The sequence below is a fragment of the Echiichthys vipera genome (assembly GCF_963691815.1).
Source record: "Echiichthys vipera genome assembly, chromosome: 10".
Taxonomy (NCBI): domain Eukaryota; kingdom Metazoa; phylum Chordata; class Actinopteri; order Perciformes; family Trachinidae; genus Echiichthys; species Echiichthys vipera.
This window is the reverse complement of record NC_139835.1, coordinates 26,177,333-26,202,206: the sequence shown is the minus strand read 5'-3', so window position 1 is coordinate 26,202,206 and position 24,874 is coordinate 26,177,333. Positions and strand designations below refer to the sequence as shown.

The 24,874-nt window shown below is 39.9% G+C and overlaps 2 protein-coding genes across 2 annotated transcripts in view; both read right to left on the bottom strand.

Annotated features, from left to right (window-relative positions):
- Positions 1 to 823: 823 nt before the first annotated feature.
- On the bottom strand, positions 824 to 9,604 carry arl5a (ADP-ribosylation factor-like 5A). The gene is made up of 6 exons (XM_083922213.1): positions 9,284 to 9,604; positions 4,265 to 4,325; positions 3,978 to 4,125; positions 3,275 to 3,358; positions 1,709 to 1,860; positions 824 to 1,573 (listed from the first exon to the last, which is right to left on the bottom strand). The coding sequence occupies exons 1-6, from the start codon at positions 9,327 to 9,329 to the stop codon at positions 1,525 to 1,527; spliced, it is 540 nt and encodes a 179-aa protein (XP_083778339.1). The 5' UTR covers positions 9,330 to 9,604; the 3' UTR covers positions 824 to 1,524.
- A 3,125-nt stretch (positions 9,605 to 12,729) lies between these two features.
- Positions 12,730 to 24,874, bottom strand: part of cacnb4a (calcium channel, voltage-dependent, beta 4a subunit) — a gene marked incomplete at its 3' end in the record, with an annotated part of 36,491 nt that continues 24,346 nt past the window's right edge. Inside the window, exons 3-14 of the mRNA XM_083921077.1 lie at positions 22,156 to 22,275; positions 21,232 to 21,354; positions 20,340 to 20,467; positions 19,354 to 19,430; positions 19,123 to 19,142; positions 18,051 to 18,131; positions 15,364 to 15,422; positions 15,156 to 15,265; positions 14,869 to 15,020; positions 14,523 to 14,618; positions 14,237 to 14,413; positions 12,730 to 12,993 (exon numbers count right to left, since the gene is read on the bottom strand). Of these exons, the coding sequence (XP_083777203.1) occupies positions 12,730 to 12,993; positions 14,237 to 14,413; positions 14,523 to 14,618; positions 14,869 to 15,020; positions 15,156 to 15,265; positions 15,364 to 15,422; positions 18,051 to 18,131; positions 19,123 to 19,142; positions 19,354 to 19,430; positions 20,340 to 20,467; positions 21,232 to 21,354; positions 22,156 to 22,275 (1,407 nt within the window). The remainder of the gene's footprint in view (positions 12,994 to 14,236; positions 14,414 to 14,522; positions 14,619 to 14,868; positions 15,021 to 15,155; positions 15,266 to 15,363; positions 15,423 to 18,050; positions 18,132 to 19,122; positions 19,143 to 19,353; positions 19,431 to 20,339; positions 20,468 to 21,231; positions 21,355 to 22,155; positions 22,276 to 24,874) is intronic.

The following is a 24,874-nucleotide window of genomic DNA, read 5'->3' as shown; positions in this document are numbered from 1 at the left end:
CCTGCTCCAACAAATCAACTGTGTGAAGACAGTTCAGGTGATTGAGGAAGTCGAGTCAGGTGTGTTCTTGCTTGGTTGGAATGAAAACCTGCAGCCACACGGCCCTTTACTGGATCAGTTTAAGACACCCATGGTATAGACGTTTCATATTGCAACCAACTAAAACTTCTCCCGTGTGCCTTATTTATTATATTAATATTACTCTAAGGTTACTGAAATACTCATATTTTCAGGTGATTATAAACTCATAAAAACAACCTTAATATATTCCATTACTGTCAACAGATCCCCCTAAATCCCACAAACTGGACCTTGAAAGCTGTGCATGGTTCAGCTGTGACATTCAGCACCAAGGAAGAAAGTATCAAACCACAACGAATGGATAATCACAAGACCAAAGCCTGTGAGGAAACCTTGTGTCATGATGACAAATTGAAGGATGAAGGTAGGGGTGTGACTAAGTAAGAGGCAAACTTCCTCATAGCAATATTAACACGACAACATACCTGATGAGTCAAATGATGAAACCACAAATAACTGGAATAGTTTGGCTTTGGTTAGTGTTATTTCTCATTCCTTTGAACTTGATCTTTCTCTTTTGATCTCTACCACTCACTGTGTGCTGCTCTCATTTTGGACCTGGCCTCTTCTTCTCTCCCTGAATCCCTCTGCTGTCTACTGTAACTCTGGCCCTGTCTTCTCTACTCCTGTAGCTGCTCATCATGCTCCCTGAAAAGCATGAAGGACCATGAGCTCATGTGACACATTCTGTCCCCTAAAGGACTAAAAAAAGAATAACTGATGTAACAAACAAGAAACCCAATAGACTTCACAATTACACATTTATCCCCAAGAGAAAAGTAAATCATACAGAAGAAAAGAGCAATCTAGTTTGTCACCTGAAAGAAATACTCATTCATGACACGCTGCAAATCACCTGAAACAGATAAAAACACTTTATTTCATTGATTATTCATAGGGACTGAAAAGAGGAGGGTATATTATGATTTCACCCTCCCTTCTGCATGTTTCAGTCACCATCAACCATCATCACTTGGACATTCTTCTGCAGGCACCACGTTAAAAGAGAATACTGGACTGTACACACGGGGGGGCAATAGAAACTGCCACAGCCGGCAATACTGCAAGGCCACCGTGGGCTGGAGTCACACACAGCTGAAGAAGTCCATGTATAGTTCCAAGTCAGACCCTTTGCTGACTTCTGTGTTGTACTGAAAAGGAAAACCGTGCACAAATTTCAGTTTAAATAATTGGAGTCTCTTTTGTTGTTCACTGTCCTTCCGAAAAGGTCATGTTTTTTTTTTTTTGTTCAGAGTTCAGACGTCTTTTGTAAAATAAATTATCACAGAAGAATATAACGTCCTGGCAGCAGTCTGCCCACGTCAGCATCACAGGAAAGAGGAAGAGGGCCATCCATCAACCGATCTCACCCCCGATCCTCATTTCGAGTTCATGTCTGGAGGCAAAGAGTGAGAGCGCACTCTTGATCAAAGTCAAAGGTCATCATCTCACACGCAGCCGTGACATCATCCACTCTAGACCCTGGCACAACCTGGAGGTAAACAAGACATTGCGAGTGTTATAAAGGAACAGGGATGTGGAAGAGAGAGGAACAGAAATGCAGATAGATAGTCACTGAAATGTCTAATATACAGTAGCAAGAGTGAGTAGTAAATGCAGTTCTCACCCCTCCCCAGTGAGGGCGCAGCAGGCCTGGATGTGCCACTGGTGGTCTTTGACGGAAGTAAGCTGGAGGCTCTGGGAGATCTCAGCCACAGACATGCAACCTTTTACATCCTGCTTGTTTGCAAAGATCAACAGTCCTGCCTTTCTTAAATCCTGGAGGGCAGATAAAAGACAAGAGGAGAGGGTTAAGAAATGTCGATGCTTTCAAAGACACACATCGTGACTAAGGATTTTATGGAAAAATACTATGATTGCTTTGACTCAAACATTTAAGGTCTATCACTTATGTAATTAAAGAGTTCCAATCAGTGCATTAACCGATGTGTTAACGTAAACGTATCATGAGTCAGACTACTGTAAATTTGGCTACGTCTGCTTCTACATTTACATGACCGGCTGTGACTTTAACTTTGAAGTCTTCATCTTTAACAGTGCTGTGAAAGTGGGTCCTAGAAAGTTGTAGATCAGGGATGTCAAAGTCGAATACATCAGAGGGCCAAAAAAACAAATTTGCTACAAGCTGAGAGCCGGACTGGTTCAATGTTTATTAAAGCATATTAAAATGATTGCATATAACCTATTGAACCAAGACCTAACACAGTGTACCGTATTTTATTTAATAATTAAATTAATAATCCAATATATCTGTATGGCTCTGTCATTTTTCAACAGGCTCACAGACAAAAACATGTCCTGTACATTACATGAATAAAGCAAGATTTTCTTATGACTTTAGTTATTTCAAGGAAAACATTTTCAACAGGCAAACAGCAAAAAAGAAAGTGTCCTTCAAAAATAAAATATGTTCCTTAATATCAAGATAAAGACACACAGCTTTGTAAAAAATCTGCCTCCCACCGAGCTTGAAACACCCTGCCCTCATCGTCCACCTTCCGTTTAGCCATTAATGGGGAGGGGGGTGCTGAAAGTTGACATCTGCCCTGAATGCGATGAATAATGAAGCCGAGGCGGCCCACTTGCGGCGCTGCAGTGAGTTCGCGGGCTACCGTTGCATTGTGGGTAATGTAGTTTTGGTGCGTGAAAAGCACCATCAGGCGGCTGTGGCGTGCGGGCCGGTTCTAATACTAATCAAATATCATCCCGGGGGCCAAGATAAGATCCGGCCCGCGAGCCTTGACTTTGACACCCATGTTGTATAGCATTTAACATTACCTGTGTCTGCTATCGGTTTTTTTTTTAAAGCAAACTGACAAATTTACTAACTGTTTTTTAAAATAGTATTTGAGAATGTTCTCCTAACAATAAATAAAACTGCATTTTTAGAGTTGTGCACCTTAAATTTGACACGGATGATTTTGGTGTTTTGAGCTCCGTCAGTGGCCTCATATTGCTTTGAAAATAACTGGTATTCAGTTTAATTTCACTCTTTTTGCAGCAGTGCTTGTTACTTGAGTTGAGGTTATTTTCCATTTGGGGCCTCCAAAAATAAAATATGCTCATGATGCAGTTGTGTGTTTGACTGGTGTAGTAAACCATGTACATTTCTATGAATACATGTTAATGTTGGTTATTAATATTCATACATTATGTGTTTCAAGATACTCACTTCATGTGCTAGCATTCTGTAGAGTTCCTCTTTGGTCACTGAGATCCTTTCTCTGTCTGTGCTGTCCACCACCACAATGACAAACTACTCAGAAAAGACGCATAGAAATAATGGGCAATTATTAGAAGAATACTGCATCTCAGCTTCATGGGCAAAGCAGCATACAATGGCATTGCATTCACAATGGTCTGCATTATGATGGTCAGTCTGCAGACTTTCTCTAGTACTTAAAAATGTGGAAAAAATCTGACAGTAACTACAGCAGTAATCTCTTCACAGGAGAAGTTTAAACGACAGCTGGACCAATATTTGGGGATAAAAAATGATATACCAGCTGACTGATACATGAACACATAATGTAAATGAACGATCTCGATGCACATCCCTTTTTAGATATACTCAGCAGATCATTTTACATCTGATAAATCACCATTCTCTGGTGGACGCTAAGTAATGGTGACACTGTTTCTAAATTACCTCGAACGTACTTTTCCAGCATTTCTGTTATGATTTGATTTCTTTACTTACTGGCAAACATATAAACAATATATCTGTAATAAACGAATATGACCCGATGTATTGGCTTGGCTAATTTTATCCAGTCTTGCTCTAGTTCTACCTATCCACCTATTTTAGTTGGATGCCAAATTAAGCACCAGAATTTCTTTTTGATTAGCGGTGAGTCAACATAACCTGCCATTACCTCTGTGTTTGTGTAGTATGTATTCCAGGATGACCTAAGGGACTCCTGGCCCCCAATGTCCCACATCAGGAAATGGGTGTTGTTGACCACAATCTCCTCCACGTTGCTTCCAATTGTAGGAGAGGTGTGTACCACCTCATTCATTGAACTGTGACATACACAATGGGGAGAAAACATTTAGGTTGTGAGTAACACAAAATGACCATATCCATTTATTATATGGATGGATGAAAGAAGCCTACTGATACTTTTACTGTGTCATACTCAAGACACGTTTGGATACTTACAATTGGTAAAGAATTGTGGTCTTGCCAGCATTATCCAGGCCCACAATAATAACTTTGTGCTCTGAAAGGAAACAAAGACACTTAGAAAGAATTCACAGATCTATCAGTGACATCAATATGTGGGCTAAGTGCTGGTGACTGACTGATGCATGACTCTTATGTAAACTCACACAAGTAATCGGTCTAAAAGATGTCTTTTGATGTGGTACTGCAACAGCCTTTTTTTCTGTTCAGCATTATGTTTCAGTGACAAATTGTGGAGCTTCACACATCTAGCATAACTGAAACGCTGTAGTGTACTTTCACAGCTACAGATGAGATGGTGGGTGGCTTAAGCAAGCTTGTACAATCAGACTGGACCCAGCAGCAGCTGTGGAGATGACATATACGATCTTTCTCTCTCACACTTACCTACGAAAAGACTAACAGGATGTGACAACTAGGATGAATTGATATCTTGCTGTTGATACACTAAAGTGACAAGACAATAGTAAGATGTACTACAGTAAGCACAAGGATAGGATGAAAGGTAAAGGACACAAGATCGCACCGCATAAGGGATCAAAGCACTAGTTGCTTTTCTATAAATCGTTTGCGACATTAAATCCACCTTCAAAAGAACTAAAGGCTCTTTTCAAATCTAGAACTTAATTATGTTTCCATGTTTCTGATCCCGTGACTGGCTGCTGTTTTTAGTTTGGACCCAATATTTAATCAAAAGAGAAACTAGAGCATGACAGAAAGATATCAAACCCACATTCTACCTACCTATGTTTCTGTTCCTATACACGTTTTTAAGTATGGCTTATCAGTATCATCTTCTTGTTTGGTCTACAAAAAACCTAGCAATCATACACAACACATAAAGGAATGCACATTGTAGATGCAATTGTCCTCTTATTGATAAGAGCTTATAGTGCAGTGACTAACATTTAATTTTGGGTACTGTGCTCATTTTGTGAGTTAAGAGTTCTCAAGTATATAAATATGCAACTATATAGTTGTTGTCTTGAGTGAGCAACCTTGTTTTGGGGCTAATTACAGCCATGCGATCTATTTCACTTATAACTATGGCAGTGCAAGTCTCCTAATTGTTATAAGTCCTAATTATATATTTGCAAAGCCTGGCATAACCCTGTGCAACTGGTTCTACCAACCGACTTATTCTGCTACATGCAAGGCCCAAACTGTTTTGGGAACTTAGTAATACACAAAGATATTGTCAAGAGAGCCTCGACTAATATTAACTTTAGCCAGCCACCACGTAACAGCAACCTAGGTTTGATGGAGGTTTAGTACATAAAGTACAGAAGTACATAAACACAAATGTCACCTTGAATCTGAATGATGGGATATTTAATAACAACTGGTTCTTAAGCTTTTCATACTGCTTTGCTTTATATATATATATATATTTGTGATATATGTGATATATATATATACACTGCTTTGCCTCAGAGCCAAGATATATATATATATATATATATATATATATATATATATATATATATATATATATATATATATATATATATATATATATATATCCTGTTGTGTTCAAGAGCTTCTGTAATGTCACTTCTGTTTTCCAGTGATTTAAAAGATTTCACTCCGCCTTTCACAGATTTAGACATTGAAGATAAATCATTTATAAGATGTGCCTCATAATGTTTCTTCAGTGGATTTTAAATAAAAAAATAATGTTTTATTTAGAAGGGGTTGTGGACTCAAGTATTCCTTCTTCTGCTCAACAAATCTTGACAGATGTACTCTTACCACTTACAGTGAAGTCAACTCAAAGTCAAACTAAAACCTCACTGAAGCTGAGGAAGTGAAAGCAGCTGCAAAGTCGATTGCAGAAGATAAAAACGCGGGCCTTATCTATGTATCTGTACCATGTTGAACCTAAACAAAACAGCTGTGAAGAAAGAGAGTAATGTTATTTCAGCAAAAAATGCAGCTTTAGCAAACCTCACTGACTGCGTGCACAGACATAACACACACAGCTCACTACATTATCTTCAGTGTTTGGAGGTCACATGTTTGTCTTGTAAAGGAGAAAGAAGATCTTGTTTAGACTAAAAAAAGGTCATGCAGGTGCCAGCGAAGCTGCTTGCATACATGCTAAATAATCAACAGTAAACAACCATGAATGACGGTGGCACAGTGGATGCATAGGTTTGGTTTGCTCCCACACTCAAAAGTAAAGGTGTGCAAAATGCCTATCACTGTTTACCAGAGTTCAAAGTTACATCGCTTGTTTGTCCCAAATAAAGTCAGCTTATTATTATGGCCAAATGAAAACAGTAAATCTTCACATTTGAGAGTGTAAAAAGCAAATTTGGGGTATTCTTTGTTACAATAACTCAAAAAGAAGAATCAATTGTCCGAATGTTGATAACATTTCCGACAGTCAACTAACTGATATAGACCAGCAACCATTTAAGATAGGAAATGCCATTTTTTTTAATGTTCTTGTTCATCAGTGTGCCATTTCAACATTGAGCCTGCCATCATCTGCCAACGCTGCACTCTATGAAGAAGAGTCGGAGGCAGAGTAGGGCGGGTCTTTGCAGAATACAGAGGGAGAAAATGTAAATCTAACTACTACAAATAACAGGCTGTGCACCTGCAATGCATGGAGATACATGTCATAGTTCCCAGAATCCCCTATCTCCCTGAAATAGGATCAATGTTTTAGAAAATGGACAGAAACCGATGATAATGTGGAAGCCATCGGCAAGTATGTGACCATAATGTTGAATAAGACTTTATACCATTGCCTTGAAGACTCTTCAACATTTAAGAATATGGATATGGTCTTATCACATGCCCTACTCGCTGTGAATGTACTTCTGTTGTTGCAGTGGGTTGAATGAATAAACTGGGGCCTGCCGTGGTAAGACCTCCTGAGACTTGAATGAGCAGCTCGGGTTAGATCCATGGGGTTACAACAAAAGCCTTACAGAGTCCAGTGACATGATGGATGGAAACAAACTGGAGCAGAGCTCAGGGACGATCTAACAGAGAACGGTGCTATCTGATGACTAACCAGACCAAGATGGCAAGAGCAAATAATTACTTAGCTTTTGTCAGAGAGCAGTCAAAGGATGTTTGTCAGACATTATAAAAGGATATTAAATGAGGAGTATGCCTGCAACAATTATTTTAGATCTGTCTTTTTTGATTCAATGTAAGACTGAAACTTGTCAGCAAATTGTAAAACATGCCCATCACAGTTTCCCAGGCACAAGTGTTTTCCCTTCAAGCCAAAAACCTAAAGAGTCACTTTACAATGATATAAAAACAGAGAAAAGCAGAAGGTCAAGGTTAGTCTAATTTTCTCATCTCATCTTCATCGGGTCGCGGGGGCTGCAGCTTTAGCAGGGGACCCCAAACTTCCCTTTCCCGGGCTACATTAACCAGCTCTAACTGGGGGATCCCGAGGCGTTCCCAGGCCAGTGTGGAGATATAATCTCTCCACCTAGTCCTGGGTCTTCCCCGAGGCCTCCTCGCAGCTGGACGTGCCTGGAACACCTCCCTAGGGAGGCGCCCAGCGTTCATCCTTACCAGATGCCAGAACCACCTCAACTGGCTCCTTTCAACGCAAAGGAGCAGCGGCTCTACTCTGAGTTCCTCACAGATTGCTGAACATCAAGTATATTTGTTTCAGCTCTAATACTGGTCCTGTAAACAGCTGAAAAACCTTTCTGTCTGGTACTCTCGTTTAAACTGGACAATGTCGTGTGCAAAAGCCACTGCAGCAGAAGCACTATAAGGTCCGGATGAGATATATAATGGACCTAGTTTACAGAAATCTTGTTCACAGCTTACACCCTACAGTCTGCATGTCTTTAAAGTTTGTTTATCGTTGGCACAATGATGATGGATCACGGTTTACTAGTTTGCCATTTAATAACGTTTGTCCAAATCAATCCTAACCTCCATACTTTCAGGCCCAAATTTGTGCAGAAATCATGTTATATGTGATTTCGTAGTTATTGCGCTTAGGCTTTGTAGTGCAGAGTGTGCAGTGCATGTACCATAGGATGTTCTTTGGAGGCATGGCCAGCTAAAAGTGAATAGTGACAAGTGTAATTATCCCTGTTTTAGAGAACCCTACCCAAGCCAAGTGTGAATGGATTTTGGGTTACCTGTATTGCTGACATTACACTGATAAGGTGATGTGATTACAGTAGCAGTGCAAAGTCAATGTGATCGATCCTGATTGGCCCAAACATTCTGCTGATGTGGCTGATCCCTTCAGTGTAAAGCTCTGCCCGTGTAGCCATCCCTAGTAGTCATAATACCGGCTTGGGTCTCATGTTACATGTCAGGTTTTGCAATGCCCTATCTGTTTACTGAATCAAGCTCACTATCCCGGGGTCGACTTGGTTTCACCTAACCTTGGATCCATCTCCCTAGAGAGCATAAATAATGAAGTTAATGCAGAAACGTGGAGCAGAGTTTGTAGAGAAAGACACCAGTTTAAAAAGACAAAACAATAATGTGATGTACGCGGGGTAAACGACATTATGATAACAAAAAAAGGCGAATAAACCACCATGTGTGTAATATGGAGGCCTAAACATGACTTAAGTCTCAATGAATAAATAAATGTATGAACAAATAAGTACTGGAATAAATTAATAAATGCTGAAATAAATGAAAATATAAATAAATGCATGAACAAATGGGACCTCTTAAGTCATTTACACATGGATACAGAAATAAATAAATGGTGAACAAGAAGGTAGAAATAAATGTAAAGCATTTATTCATTGATTTATTTACATATGAATTATTTATTTCTGCATTCATGTATTATTGTATTCCTGTATTTACATATACATTTATTTATTTAAATGTATAGAGACTTCAGTCATGTTTAGTCCTCCATAGTATAAAGCAGTTTTAAAGGCTAATAAGAGCAAACCTCTTCACATCGGGCCTTCTCTTGACCACCGAGGTGCCATTTCTTCGACAATTTTATGATAAATGCCACGACACCTTTCTTACCTTGATGATTAAACAGCCTCCATAGCTTCGTCAATAGTATTCCCATGGTTAACGATGAGGTTTCCCGATGCCAGCTTGTAAAGAATCCGCTGTAGCTCTTAGCTAGCGCTGATGCTATCCAGTGCTATCAACTTAGCTAGCTATCTTACTACACAGGCAGAGCCGCTAACGTTTCTCAGTACAACCGCCATACCGGTGTAAATTAATCTGAATTATGTCTCTCTCTCTCCCGGAGGATGTACATTTGAGTGTGACGGGTTACTGTGTCGCCTAAAACAAAAATTAAGCACCGTTAACCCCCGTGAGTAAGTTAGCTGGTTTAGCATCAGCTGGCTGTTGTGAAGTGCGCTGCGCTAGTTAGCTGTCAACCGTGCGCATGCGTACTCGCATAGTCCTTGTTGGTCCAAATGACAACACACAAAATTGAGTCAAAAGGGTTTAAACTACAGTTAATATAGCAATAATACAAATAATATATGTGTATTCATATCAGCATTGCACATTTTGATGTTTTCTGGGCTAAAGTATTCAATCTAGTGATTTTCTGTTTGGTTATTTGGACTATTTCACAGTTTTTCCCCATTATTTTGTCCAAAAGGTTTGATTTGTTTAAGCCGACGAAGTTAAATAGTAAAGACACTGATGGCTGTGCATTTAATTCTTATTTCCTATGAAAATGTATTTAAAAAAATAAGAAGGGGTAGCATCAGAAATGAATACTTTTATTTGGCTTGTTTATTTGTTTTGGTTTTCATTCTTTTTTTATTGGTTATAGGTTTTATTTTGTGCCTGTACTATAATTATTTCTTTAAACGTTTTATTTTAACTTTTAAACGTTTTATAATTAGTTTTATTTGGGTTGTTTATTTGTTTTTGTTTTCATTCTTTTTTTTTTATTGGTTATACGTTTTATTTTGTGCCTGTACTATAATTATTTCTTTAAACTTTTTATTTAAACTTTTAAACGTTTTACAAATCATTTCCTGACATATGACTTTGAAAATGTGTGGTAGAACAAGTTAAAATAAGAGTAAATTAATAGGTAAATAAATCATAAAATGAATAAACAACTTAAAGGGGGAGAGAAGGGGGGGGGGGTAGATAAAAAGAATAAATAATATAAAAGAGCATAAATGGGTAAAATGTGCTTGTATTATTTCAATAATAAAATAAATAAAATAAAGCTACCTTATTTATTCATATACACAGTCTATATCTATAGACATTACAGTAAAATAGAAAAAATCCTAATTTACATAGAATAATCCTTCTCTAATAATTTACATGAAAACAAATGATTGATTACTGCAGACTCAGAATATAAGTTTGTGTTTCTATAATTATATGATATTCTATTTTAGTAACTATCAAATTGAAACAACACGTCAATTGATCGATTAGTTGGTCCGCAAAATGCCCAAAATCTGCTGATTCCAGCCTTTTAAATGGGAATGTTTGATGGTTTTCTTAGATAATACACTCATCTGCTATACACCTTTGAGTTTGGACTGTTGGTTAATTGATAAACCAAGACGATGATGGATTTATTGAGCAAATATATTATAGAATAGAATATAAATACTTTATTGATCCCAAGATGGGAAATTGCAAAATATATCATTATTTTATAGCTTTGAAGTGTTTGCCCTTTATAAAAAATATCAAGACATATGAAGGCAAAAAACAGGTGTGTGTGCGTGTACGTGTGTGTGTGTGTGTGTATGCTTTTGAACAAAAAGCAGTGCTATATCCATACAACAGCATAAGGGCAGTTTATTTCATTACAATTGTAAAACGACAGTGCACACACATGTTTTTAATCAATGCATCATTCTCTCACAGGCAGTATTCAAATCATTTAAATTGTTGCTTCGGGGTTTTGAAACAACAACAATAAAAACTACTGTATATGGCAGATAAGAACAGAAGTCTCCTTGTCCATCTTTCTTTTCTGGAATCACTGAAGCACAATCGGATCTGTGGCCTACGAACTGAAAATAGAGATTTATAAAAGAAAAATATTAAATTACAAGATACAAGGATATGTCATGAGACGGTAATGGTATTAATCTTGTATTGGCTGGCAGAATACAAGTTCATTCTTCCGACTGAAACCAGGGAACTGCTTTACATTTCCATGACAGCATCATGTAAAAGACATTGTGATTTCTTTTGTTTCTATATTAATCGCTAGGGTCAAATTGCTACTCAATGGAAATGTTTAAACGTTACTTAATTTGATAAAAATAATAAATGAAGGTGGAGGGAAGTGATATTTTTGGTAAGATGCTGGAAGAAATTAGTGGAATGTAACTGAACGTAATGAGAGTGAGACTTTAAATAGATTAAGGTGTATGTCCTTCAACTGTATTTACATATGGAAGCCCTCAATATATAAGTCACTCGTTAAAATCAATGCTATCTATTATAAATCACGTCCTGTCAAACACATGAGAGACAACAGCAGCTGATAAATGCACGGCATATGAAAAACGTGCTGGCATGACCCCTCTAGTGACTAGTGTTCCCCCTTATATGTATAGCCTTTTTGTTACAAATGAATCATAAAATCTCTTAACACTTTAACAATCAAATCCCCATCAGATGGGTAATCAACGCTACATCTGTCAGCACACTCCTAGGTCTAAATGACCTCTCATTCCTGAGGTTTGGAGCTTTACAATGTATAAGTATCTGCATGATTTTTATATATTTCTGTCTTGATATGGATAATGGCAAGAATATCAATGAGAAATAAACAAAGAGAGGGAACAGGAAGCTACTGTATGGACCCTGAAGAGAAAAACACAACACCATCCATGTCACTTCAAAAACAAAAATGTGTCAATTTGGGAACAGGCTTCCACAGGATTCAGTGGCAAACAAACTTAAATGTGCTTTATACTCTTCTACCTGCTCCTGGACACGTGCAAACAGGTTCTGTGCTGATCATCACCGCTGGTGCTGTGCGGCTCTGGCTTGAGGCAGGTAGAGACCTGTAAGCGCAGTCCTACCTGCATGCTACAGTAACAGCTGAGATGGCGGGGAGGGTCCAGAAGAGCCTACGTCACACACTATCACCTGCTAGTGTACTTCACCCACAAGCCACATCTGGGGCATATTCATATTCAGATCAGGTCCAGATTTATCCTTCCCTTTAAAACATAACTTTTTCTGTTCTTGTGCTACTTTCATATCCAGTACCTTACCTTGTTTACATCAAAGCAAGAGCAGAATTCTTAATTATTTTTTTTTAGGTTCAAATGCTCATTTTGGCAGGATCAGGCCAAAGGGAAAATGAGGTACTACACATCGAAACAAGGTTGTTACAGTTCAAATGAGTGTAGTAGTTTCATCATTTTACAGCAAAGCTGCGTCGACTCTCATGTCCATGGTGGTTGGTTAGAGAAAGACAAGTCTACACTTTGTTTGCAGCAGGCTGCAGCTCAATGCCGGTGCCTGGAGTCCTGGCTGTAGCCTCCTGGGGATCCTCGGTTACGATGAGGTTTGTAAGAATCCTGGTAGGGGTCCTGGTATTCCTCCTCCACCAGAGGCGAATGGTCCCGGCTGTGCTGTGAGCCTGAGGACAGACGGTTGCGATTTTTCCGGGCCCGTTCGTTGTGGTAGTTCTCATCGGCGGGCATCAGGGTGCGACGTTCAACAGGTGAAAGGTCTGTTGTTGTGTGGTTGCTGTTTCGGTTTCTTTGGGCCTGTTGAGAGAGGAAATGCTGTTTCTGTACAGTGTTTTAGTTTAGCAGCAATACATGCAGTGACTGCGTAATGAAAGACATGATACAACGCTGGCAAAAGGTTTGTAATGTATTGCAAAAATGTGTTAGTTTTATCTAATGTAAACGCTAAGTCCATGGGGACTCAGCTTCCAAAGGGGTTGCCTGTTCAACTCCTTGTACGGATCAAATATGGGGTATGGACTGGTCGTTGGAGAGGTGCCATTTCGCCTCCCAACTTCTCGTGACGCCTTACACCGGGCAGCCCCTTCGCTCTGACATCTCTCCATTAACGCTTGTGTATAGGTCCTGTCTGTGCATGTGTGTATTTCAGGCCTGTGTGGGTGTGTGATGTGTAAAATTACAATCATTTCCCCTCCAGGGACAAATAAAAGTGTGCTTTATTTCTTTTGCTTCACAGCTTAATGTGCCATAAGACTCTTGAACTCTTGAGCACCTGAACTCATCACTTGTCACTTTTCCATTACACTGTAACTGTCACTTTACTTTATAAATGTATTAACTGTTTAAACAAGCTCTGTGTATGGATATTAATTATTTCTAATGAGTGTACATTCACTACATACTTGTGTGTTTGTATTCAATGTCTTTATTTGCAAAAACTGTCTTCACAAATTAATATATCCCTTTATTTAAGTTTTCTTATGTTTATATTTCAGTCTATAATTCAGCGGTATTATAACAGTTTTGCATCTTGTGTTTTTGCTTTTACTTGTTGTGATTTTAATGCATAAATAATGAAGATTGTTGTCTGAGAGATCCAAGATTTCCATTGTCAACGACTGCTTCTTGTAATTGTTGTGCACATGACCATAAACTTGAAAGTTGGAACTTGCAGTTTCCTCACTGATGCCAATAAAACAAAGATCAAAGATCAGCAGCTTGATTTCAGTCAGTTACTGGACAGTGGGATCCATGAGTAAGTGTCAAACTTTCAAGAAACTTACAAAAACACAGTGTGATCCATATGTCCACTGCCGAACTTTATGCATCTCAGCTATGGCATTGAGACACAGCATTTACTCACAGTAATATATTTTCCTCTTTCCCAAAGGTTGGTTGATAAATGTGGAGTTATGTGTTTGTGTGAGTTTTACACATAAGCGTACAAACACACTAAGAAACAATCAGGGAGTACAGACTTTAAATTAACTACCAAAGAGAATACAAGACAACATTTTTTTCTTCCATTTGACAAGTTCACCTGAATGACAGCAGGGTACGGGGAGAGAGCGGTGGAACCTAGATTGCGTCCCAGCAGCGGGTTGAGCGGTGTGCTAAGTGAAGTGTGTGTAGCACGCCAGTATGCCTCCAGGTACTCTGCCAGGTGTTCACATGCATCTTCCAGCTGGTTCTCATCCAGAATGATATCAAACATCTCCTGAGGTGGGGCAGGAAGAGAGAAAAGTGTATCTTAACCACTGGTCATACTTAAGTAGCTTTCGTGCTGCATTGTTTTAGATTCAAAAGCGTGTTTGAAGTTTACTCACAGAAGGACACTGTGATAGTTTTTCCGCTGCAACAAGCTGAACATTCAAGTGTTTGCTTTGAGATTTCCCTCTGGATTTGATCAGCCGCTGGAGGACCTGTGGCAAGCACATACGGTAGAAAAAACACAAGGAGATATCTCCAATTATGGAATAAACAGCAACTACAAAAGCTTACAATAGCCAAGACATCTCCTCACCGCCTAGTGCAATGTGCAGTGTTAATCCTCAAAAGATACCACCTGAAGCATTAAGACTATTTATAGCATTCTGCTAGGAGAGGGCAGCAAATGTGAAGTCAACACATTTTTATGGATGGTCTGTCTGGTATCAAAGCCCTCAATCTTACCTTGGGTGAGGACACTTTAACATGGACGATAATGGGTGCTAATGAGGTCTTGATGAGCTGTGCTGGATGGTTAATGGTGTCTGCATCCAACACGACCAGCTGTAGAGACCTGGCCAGCTCAAAGATCCTTTCTATTTCACTCTGGACCTCCGCTACAAGAAGACAAACAACATGTAGCAGAAGGAGTATAAACAAGAAAGAAAATGAAGGTAATCACAAAACATTTTACAGTCTCAACACCTACAAGACATGCACATCATTGAGTGGAACAGTTCCTGTAGCTTTACCCAGGCTGGAGCGGGTGTTGGATCTCTCAATGATGGCCCTCTTACTGGGGTTGTTTAGTACTGACCTCTTGGCCAACGATATGTCAGCTGTTACCCGTGTGATGGATATCCTGAAACAACACAAACTGCATGTCGTACAGAGCAAAACTGGCAGGAGGATGGTGCACTTGTGCGACAAGATGCTTGCGCGCTCGCTTTGACTGCTCACCTCCCGTCGAACCTGTGCTTCAGGAAGTCAAACAGCGCCTTCTGCATCATGTCTGTCACCTATAGCGATGAATCGGGGAAAAGGTGGAGGACACAAGATGAAAAGGGAAGAAGAAGAAGAAGAAGAAGAAGAAGAATGTCAGATAATTACGTAACGACAGATTAGGCAAAGAGTTCAAGAAATGAACACAGTGTCAGGAAACTTACAAGAGGCTTACAACATCAAAATCTTTGCCAATCTAGTGAATATGCTGTAAAGCAGCAAACAAGCGGAAGTGGACTCTTATTATTCATTCTGATGGTGTCCGTACTGGCTGCTGCTGAGCCGGGTCTGTGAATTACACACTTGAACGAGCGATTCGTCCACAGTTTCTTTCCTTCTGGCTCTCTGCAGAACGAACGTGGGCAACATTAAATAAGGTGATTAAGAGCTACAATGAAAAGTGTTGCAGAGACCAGTGCACAGGTGACGAATTGAGGCAATCACAAAGTGCAGCCTCCAATATAGCTTTTCCTGACGAATATCGCTGCCTGTCCGAAGCCTTGAACTGAAACAGAAGTTCAAGATGAAGTTTCTTCTGTTGAGAAAGTCATCCTGAAGGGCGGACAGTCTTCCTGTAGTCTTAGGTGTCCGACTCAAGGCAATAAAATACATGCATGGAGACATGATTCTAAACAGGCGAAGCTTCGTGTTAGGCCGTGCCGGTTGTCACTCTGATTTGTTCAACTGAGCTTGATCCTGACAGAGGGTTGAGGGTTGACCGGGTCCTTTGAGCTGAAACATGGAGCAGTTTTCTGATGGAAATAAGTGGATCCAACTGTTCCTCAAGAAATGTATGAGTTATATTTTGTTTGTTACTGTTTTTCTATTTCTATTTTAGCCTTTATAGGCTACTTCTACTTCACGACATTTCTGAGGGAATGCTTGTTTTACTGCCACTGCATTTATCTGACAGCTACAGTTCCTTTAAAGACTTTCTATTTTAGAGACTACTTTACCTACAAACATATGATCTGTTTATAACAAATGATGCTTTGTTACTGATTAAATACTTAACAGTATACGAAGTAGGTATTGTATAGCTCACCAAACTGCAACATTGAAATGCTGCTCACATGCATATTAGATTATAGATGATCCCGATTATTACATGGCTACTTACTAAAGAAATCCATAATTTGAAAACATTTAATCAAAAATGATTAATTGATTTAAACAGTCTGTTATCCAGAAATAACATAGACGTAACCATAGAATGCAAAAATCTGAACTGAATATACAACAAAGCCATGTAACATATAATTATACAACACTGCCAAGGACCATTCTGCTGCATGACAAGTCATTTTTACTTTAAGGACATTTACTGATTTTGTTACATTTTGCACAGCTTTGACTTGGAATTGAGCACTTGTGATTCTGCTACTTCTACTTAAGCAAATTAATACTTATACCAGCACACAAGCTTGACACAATGTACTCTCTTATTAAGCACCATGTAATGAATAAACGTAAGCACATCCTCACTCTGAGCTGTTCGCAGAAAGAATAGCACTGCCGACACAAAATCTTGCACGTCACGAGCTTAAGGAACAAGGGAGAATAAGCTGAAAAGGCGTCCGACGTGAGCTAAAATCTCCATTTCTTATAAAAACATTAAACGCCATTCAGTCATTCATGTCTTTCCAAAACCTTAGTGCAGTTCACATTCTCTGTTTCTAATTTCAAACCATGCTCCACTTTTTTTTCAGACTGATGCAGTTTACCCAGAAGGTTGTTACCACGGCAACACCAGCATGAGAGACGAAGACTGTGATTCCATGACAACTGACTCCAGCTCCCTCCTCCTCCCACCACCACCTCCTTGGCCTCCTTTATTGTTTGCCCCGTGGTTCCAATGGCAACTGATAATCAATGCGAAGTTTCACTTTTTATGTTGCATCTCAATTTTAACTTGACTAAAAGAAATTAGCCTGGGTGGAAACGCAAGAACCTACGATATAAAGCCCCGAATATACTCCCAAGCTGATGTGTACATAGACAGATGCTTAGTAGTTCTGTTTATACTCCTACTGGAGGAAGCGTTTCACATGTGCGCAGTAGAACGAATGTATTTAACATTTGATTGTCTTTATATTGTTTCAAAGACGAAAAGACGCCCGATCTACCGACTGACTGGTGGCTCTGTGCTCAACCTCTCCCTCCCCCTCATTTCCTATCAATCTTCAGCTGTACTATAACAATGTAAAGTACGAGAATGTCCGCACAGTGGCTACGCGTACACCCTCTGATGGCTACATTTACATCGCGTGGACCCTAGCGCACTCACAGATGTATAGAAGTATAATCCCTGTTTAAGGATTACAGGAATACAGGATGCATTGTTACTCTGAGGAAACCTAAATTAGTGCTGAATTTAGATTTTCTCCTTAAATGTGTTTACATTTCAAATTTTATTTCAATAAACTGTAAAGTCAGTGTTCCTTCTGGTAAATTTTGTATTTAATTATTTGGATTTCATTATAAAAGTGCATGTCTTTAACTCACATGGTAATGCAGAAATAGCCTTTATGGAGTATATGCATGTGCACTCCTTAGAATAATAGGTGTTTATGTCATTAAAAAATAAAACACTTGTATGTAATGTAATGTTAATTTGGTGCTGTGATAAAGAGGCTGAGTCCTACCTCGTAACCTTTCAGGGATGGCCCCACCAGGACAACCGGCCTCATGGAGGGAACCACGTCATACGGAGGGATGTGCTCAGCCTGGAGGAGTGGGCATACACAGACTTCAGTCAGGTTTAATATCAGCAAGCATCGCTCTAAAGACACAAAGCACTATTCCACATCATATCCATATAAATGAATGAATTGATGCTTTAAAGGCAATGTTCCACTTTCATATAAATAAAATGTTTGCATGATTCTCAATTAACGTAAAACAAATATTTAGAGACTAGTCTGCAGAGAAGATTCTGACTCAGATGCAGCGACCAATTAATTGAATATAGCCCGCTGAATTTGGCTGGACGAAAATCAAAGTGGAAAGCTCTAAATGATATGCCGCTGCTCATGTAGGTCTAAAGAAACACTCACATGAAGTTAATGATGTCCGGTATAGAATCAAATGAAATATCCCTGACTTCTGTGCAAGCTGAGATTCAATTAATAGTAAAACAAATGTCACTAATTTGCCAGTGGTGTTAAGCTTTAGTCTTCCAATCAAAGTCCATTTTCCAGGAGGTGGCTTTCCAACAAAACTAGCTTTTATTCAAACATGGATGGCTGTTGTTGAAGCTATTAGTAGCAGTTTCCTGATAAGCAGCCCATTTTAGATAGAGAGAGATGGATTAAAAGTGTAACAATGTGTTATACTTAATCAATGACATGCCAACATGCTTTATAAGAGATCTGTCAAACAAACTATGGTTCATTTTAAATCAAATATGTCACATCTTCATTATCAGTACACTTACACTGTAGAGGACCACTTGCCTTTAAACTTTTAAACTAAATATTACTCATATTATTGAGCTTTTCATACATATAACATGAAAAGACTACACCTGTTTAAAAAAGTAATTGTTTACCATTAACTATTTGAATTATTACAAAAGAGATGAAGTTGTTGACAGTTCTTTGCTTATTATGTTTTTTTAATTCTTAATTTCTTTGGATTATTAGTTTTAAGCTCTTTGATTATTTATTTTGACTCTATTAAAAAAGCAAACAAATAAAAATAAATGACCATACTCACTACTTTCTGTTTCTGCTTTCCTGAAAAAAGAAAAGGAAAGATCAATTGATTGAGTGCATACTGGACTGGGACTATACAGTATATGGAATTACATCAGACATCACAATACAGAGGAGCTGAATGAATACTACTTTTTTAACAGAGCAGATACCAGGACAAACAATTCCCTCTGTGCATCTGACGACAGCGTTTCCTCTCAGATCTAGAGCGACTTGTATCTGTGGCACCAACCTGCGGAGTTGGGGTTTGGCTTGAATGTCCCAGACACCATTTCACCCAGACTCGAGGAGGAATTCCCGCTGGACTTACTGCGAGGATGATGGCACCGAACAGAAGAAGAAGAAGAGTGTTAATGTAAAATCTAACAAAATGCCCTCAGTAAAACACCACTGATGCTTTGGAAACACGTGACCACAGACTGTCTCTAGGCTACACATGATGTTACAAAACAGCTAGCTCATTTCATCTCATCTCCAACCGCTTATTCGGGGTCAGGTCGCGGGGGCAGCAGCTTTAGCAGGGGACCCCTCCCAGCTGGACGTGCCTGGAACATCTCCCTAGGGAGGCGCCCAGGGTTCATCCTTACTAGATGCCCGAACCACCTCAACTGGCTCCTTTCAACGCAAAGGAGCAGCGGCTCTACTCTGAGTTCCTCTCGGATGACTGAACTTCTCCCCCTATCTCTAAGGGAGACTCCAGCCCCCCTCCTGAGAAAACCCATTTCGGCCGCTTGTACCCGCGACCTCGTTCTAAAGATAGAAAATTATGTCCATTTATTGTTATTTTTGGACATGAATAACAGATAAATAAAAGCAGTAATTTAGAGAGTGTTTTCAGTGTGATTAAAATAAACATATAGGAAATAATTAAAGTAAAAATAAGTCTTTTTTTCTCTCTCACTGAGGAAAGACACAGCATCTCTAATGGCCTCGGTGGCTGAAAAGCATCGCCCCATCTGATGGAAAATTCTGTGGTGGCCAGGCTCCAGCACACCTCTGAGAGGTTGGACCACACATCACAGCTTGGCTTTTATCCACCGACTTCCTCCCTATCTGCCGGCTCAACTGCCAGGTTTCTACGCTTCTGTTAAGTGGCTCTCTCTTCAACACATCCCCAAAACCCTCCAACACTCTTTATCCCCTCTGATCAGTGTGTCATTCTACAATTTCTACTGCTGCTGCTGCTGATTCCTCTTCCTCCTGCACTCCTCTACCCACCCGTGGAAGCGTCCCCTCTTCTGTTCCTGCTGGAGTCGGATGTTTTCCAGCTTCAGAGGACTCGGGATGAAGCCGATGTCACAGCCTTCTTTCACCAGACGACCAATCCACCAGTCATTGTTGTACTTCTGTAGATGGAGAGATAAAAAAATAGAATTATTATCAGAGTCCTAGTAGATATTTGCGCCAAATTTAAGACATTCCTGACATTCCTGAGATATTCACAAGTACTAGACGTACGGACAAACAGACATAGGAATCGACAACCTGAAACATAAGGCTGTTGCCCCGTTACTATTTATTCTTGTCACGTGCGTTGAAAGCACCACAGTACAAAGAACAGCTGATTCATGAGGTTGAAATGAGGAGTTGTATGACACCTACTCAATAAACAAATGTGTCGTAGCTAAACAGGGCCAGATGAGGTAAAACCAGAGGAGACTGAAGAAAATGTCACTACATGTACAAGTGTGTACGTGATTGTGTGCGTTGCAGGATGGAGCTTTGGGGAGACAGAAACCTCTGTGAGGTGACGCCCGGCTCATTTTTAAACACATTGGGAGTCCGCAGGTGCATGGGAAATGTACCTGTTTTTCAGGGGCATGTTTTACCGCTCGTTTACACTGTGAATACTTATGCATACAAAGTGCCAACGAGGTGCGATGGGACAAGGTGTGACAACATGTAGCCAATAAGATAAGAGTATTCTCTTCGCCCATGGTAGTGAGAGAGACGTACAGACTGGTAACATATTACGATTAGTTGAATATAGAACTGTGTACAGTATAGTACAAAAGCACACCTGCTTGTGTGATTTATCAACCAAAATGGAGTGGATTCAGTTCAATCCTCCTTACAGTGATACAGGTTTAGCATCAGGCCTGGATTGTACCTCTTTGATGTGGAGGAAGTCCTTAGCATCAAAGGAGACGGCGGTGCCTGCAACAGGAACATCCTCATCCAGAGCACCACAGTAGCTGACATTAGTCCTCACAGCAAATGCAACTGATTTAGTCTATAAAACAGCAGAGAGAAAACAACCATCACTGCAACAGGATGGCAAAATGAATATGGAACAGGGATGGGCGACGTTATTGATAAAAGACTCTGTCCCAGAAAATTAAATGTTATATTATGATATCAAGTAGTATTTTTTTGTATACATTCAGTATAGAAGGAATTTAGAACATAAATGGAAACAACAGTGGATACACAGAGCTATGGCTGCAGAGATTCCCCTCAGTAGTGAGAGTTATTACAGCACCAACGTGCTCATCAAGCTCTAGCATCACATGCAGTGAGTCTGCAGTGAGGGGTGGGCACTGATGAAGAGCTCCTGATGAAGTTGGCTGCCAGACTGCAGCAGTGGGGATCACAGCAGCACACAGCACACAGCAGGGCAGCAGAGAGGCTCACTCCAAGGCCAAAAAGCCTTCAAACAACTCTTCACCTTTTATCCATCTTGAATTTATATGATTGATTAAGTTGATTAAGTTATTTTTTTCTCTTTTATTTTACGGGTATATTTTATTTAACCAGTATTTATCATTTCTTGTGTGTATTTTATAACTGTCTCTAAAAATCCCAAATTTTTAAAATCTCCGAAACCAGAACAGGGGTAAGGATGTGACGAGAACAGGACAGTTTAAAACCTCTGTTACAGTGTAAATCTATATTTAGACAGTGTGACGTACAGTCCAGTCAGTGAAACTGAATCACGTGTCTTTTCATTGTTAGCTGACATTATGAGTTTCATGTGATATACAGTACGGCATGCAGCTCTGTTGTGCTGTAAATAGTTCCCTGTGACACTGACCTTTGCTCTCTCGAGCTGGACAGTGGCCTGCTGCTCCCTCTCCTGCCGGCCGCCCTCCTTCTCCTCCTCCAGGGACACATCCGAGTCAGACGGTCGGCTTGTGTAGGAATCAGCTGAGCCCTGGAGAACAGCAGGACACAGATGATGGAAATGACATGTTACCAGGAGGGATACAAAGTGAACAACTGCAGGGTGATCGTTTTCTTTACAGAATGACATCCAAGGGGAAAAACCCAATTATAAACCACTGTGTAATTTGATATGTCCTATTCACTATTCAATTAAACACATTGAAATGCAAAACAGTGCAAATAGATGCAGGACATAAATAGGGGTTGTTTCTTAAAACAACAGAGACGGTGCAAATGAATGAGAGAGGTTAGAAAATCACAGGTGTGTGTTTCTGTGTGTGGAGATCAAAGGCTGACAGATTAAAGGTGATGAACCGACGAAGAGGGAAGGTTCAAAACAGAAAGATGGTGTTTTTATCATAGAGATAAAAATGGAGAGACAATTCTCAGGAAACTAGGTACTACTCCGGTAATTTGATTAAATATGAATTTGAATGACATAGAGGTGTACTCGTCATGACCGAAAGAACGAGGTCGCGGGTACAAGCGGCCGAAATGGGTTTTCTCAGGAGGGTGGCTGGAGTCTCCCTTAGAGATAGGGCGAGGAGTTCAGCCATCCGTGAGGAACTCGGAGTAGAGCCGCTGCTCCTTTGCGTTGAAAGGAGCCAGTTGAGGTGGTTCGGGCATCTAGTAAGGATGCCCCCTAGGCGCCTCCCTAGGGAGGTGCTCCGGGCACGTCCAGCTGGGAGGAGGCCTCGGGGAAGACCCAGGAATAGGTGGAGAGATTATATCTCCACACTGGCCTGGGAACGCCTCGGGATCCCCCAGTTAGAGCTGGTTAATGTGGCCCGGGAAAGGGAAGTTTGGGGTCCCCTGCTAAAGCTGCTGCCCCCGCGACCGGACCCCGGATAAGCGGATGAAGATGAGATGAGACAGTCGTGTTCTCCCATATTGTTCGCAATCTCATTGAAAAACCCCACTAAACCTTGAGTGAAGAGGACACACTGACCTCTATGGGTTGAAAGTCTGTTGCTTTAATGACAATACCTACTGTGTCATCTCAGCTTATTTTTTTAATGTTCTAATGTAAATATCTAATATTGTAACTATCTTTGGGGCTTGTGTTTCTCTATCTCTTCCTGATTCATGTTCTATTTAACTTGTTGTTTTTTGATGTCTTGTTTAAAACACATATTATGACATGGTAGGAACTATTTCTTATGCCCGTTTAGATGACAAAGACTGTGGATACTTGAATGTGCAGCGTACGTAGACGGGTGCAGCAGGGTTTTTTACCTGCTACACAGACTCCTTCAGTAGCTGCTGCCAGCTCCACTGTGTGCATGTTGAGTTTGATTGCATTTAGTTCTGCAGGGTAATGGAAGATGTGCTGCCTCACACTGCCCTCTGGTACAATAAGGTATGTATCTTAATTCATTTTTAACATATAGTACTTGACTTTTACACAGTTCCACGTGGTAATTACCTGTTTGAGGGTGGCATACCTGCGTGCAAAGAGAGAAAACTAGACGTAGTGTGTGCAGCGCCCGTGGCCCATGTAGCAGCTTCAATTGGATATAATGAGCACGCTCTGCTGCAGCATCCCACGACAGCAGTGATACAACACTCATGTCTGCATGCTTAATATGAAACAGACATTTCAGTTGAAGCTTCAGAGGTGCTGGTCGTATTTATTTGATTTTGGACGGAGCCAGTCTCGCAGTTCCAGTTTTTATGTTAAACTTAGCTGCTGTCTCTAGCTTTATATTTAGCATACAGACATGAGATTGGTTTGAAGCTTCTTGTTTAACTCCCAAGAGTATTTAAAGTATTTAAACCATTCTTTAATACTAATTAATGTTATGATTTTTATTTTCTTTTAGCTGTTTTTGCTATTTCTCATGTCATTTCTTTCTTCTGTAACTGTTATTGTCCACATTTTTGTCCTATGTCATATGTGTGTGTCTGTACTGACCCCCAGGAGAGTTAGAAATCACATCAGAGGAAGTAAATGCCGATCGTACTGCTTTATATAGCTATAACTCTTGCTCCTTTCAATAATTCCCCCCTTGAAACTGCCGTGAGGACCTTGGTTTATTGCCGGTGCAGATGGGTGACAGCTTAAAGGGAAAAAAGCAACATAAAGTGTCTCAGTGAAGTGTTGTTTCCACCTCTAGCCAGCTCCAGAACAGCTTCAGTGCTCCTTGACTTCACAAGTCTATTGAACTTGACTTGAGGAATGAAAACCATTCTTCCAAACAATATTTTATTTGCTGATTTAGTGATGAAATTGGAGAGAGACGTTTAACAAGTCACTTCAAAATCTCTCTCCCTCGGCTATGCAAGAATCTCCGTTAATGTATTCCTTTCCCTTAATGTGTCACCCATCTGTCTGTTAAATATTTTGGTTTGCGAGGACAGTTAATGGTAAATCCTTAACCCTTTGAATAGAAATGGGTCAGTGACTACATTTGGTATTTTTGCTTATTGCGTGGAATTTCTTGGAGTATCTTCAAATGCCTGAAATCTTTACAACCTATGCTAACAGGTTATGTAAGTCATAACACCATAATAGCTAATAAAAGTGTCGAAATTATGTCATGATTCTTTTTAAAATACAAAAATCGGACACGGTTTTTTTTAATCAC

Excerpts from the sequence above, each read along its gene's own strand:
- arl5a (XM_083922213.1), bottom strand. The coding sequence starts at position 9,329 with ATGGGAATACTATTGACGAAGCTATGGAGGCTGTTTAATCATCAAG. Across the intron at positions 4,326-9,283 it reads GAGGCTGTTTAATCATCAAG|AGCACAAAGTTATTATTGTG; the intron begins GTAAGAAAGGTG and ends GTTTCCTTTCAG. Across the intron at positions 1,574-1,708 it reads TGCGCCCTCACTGGGGAGGG|GTTGTGCCAGGGTCTAGAGT; the intron begins GTGAGAACTGCA and ends GTTTACCTCCAG.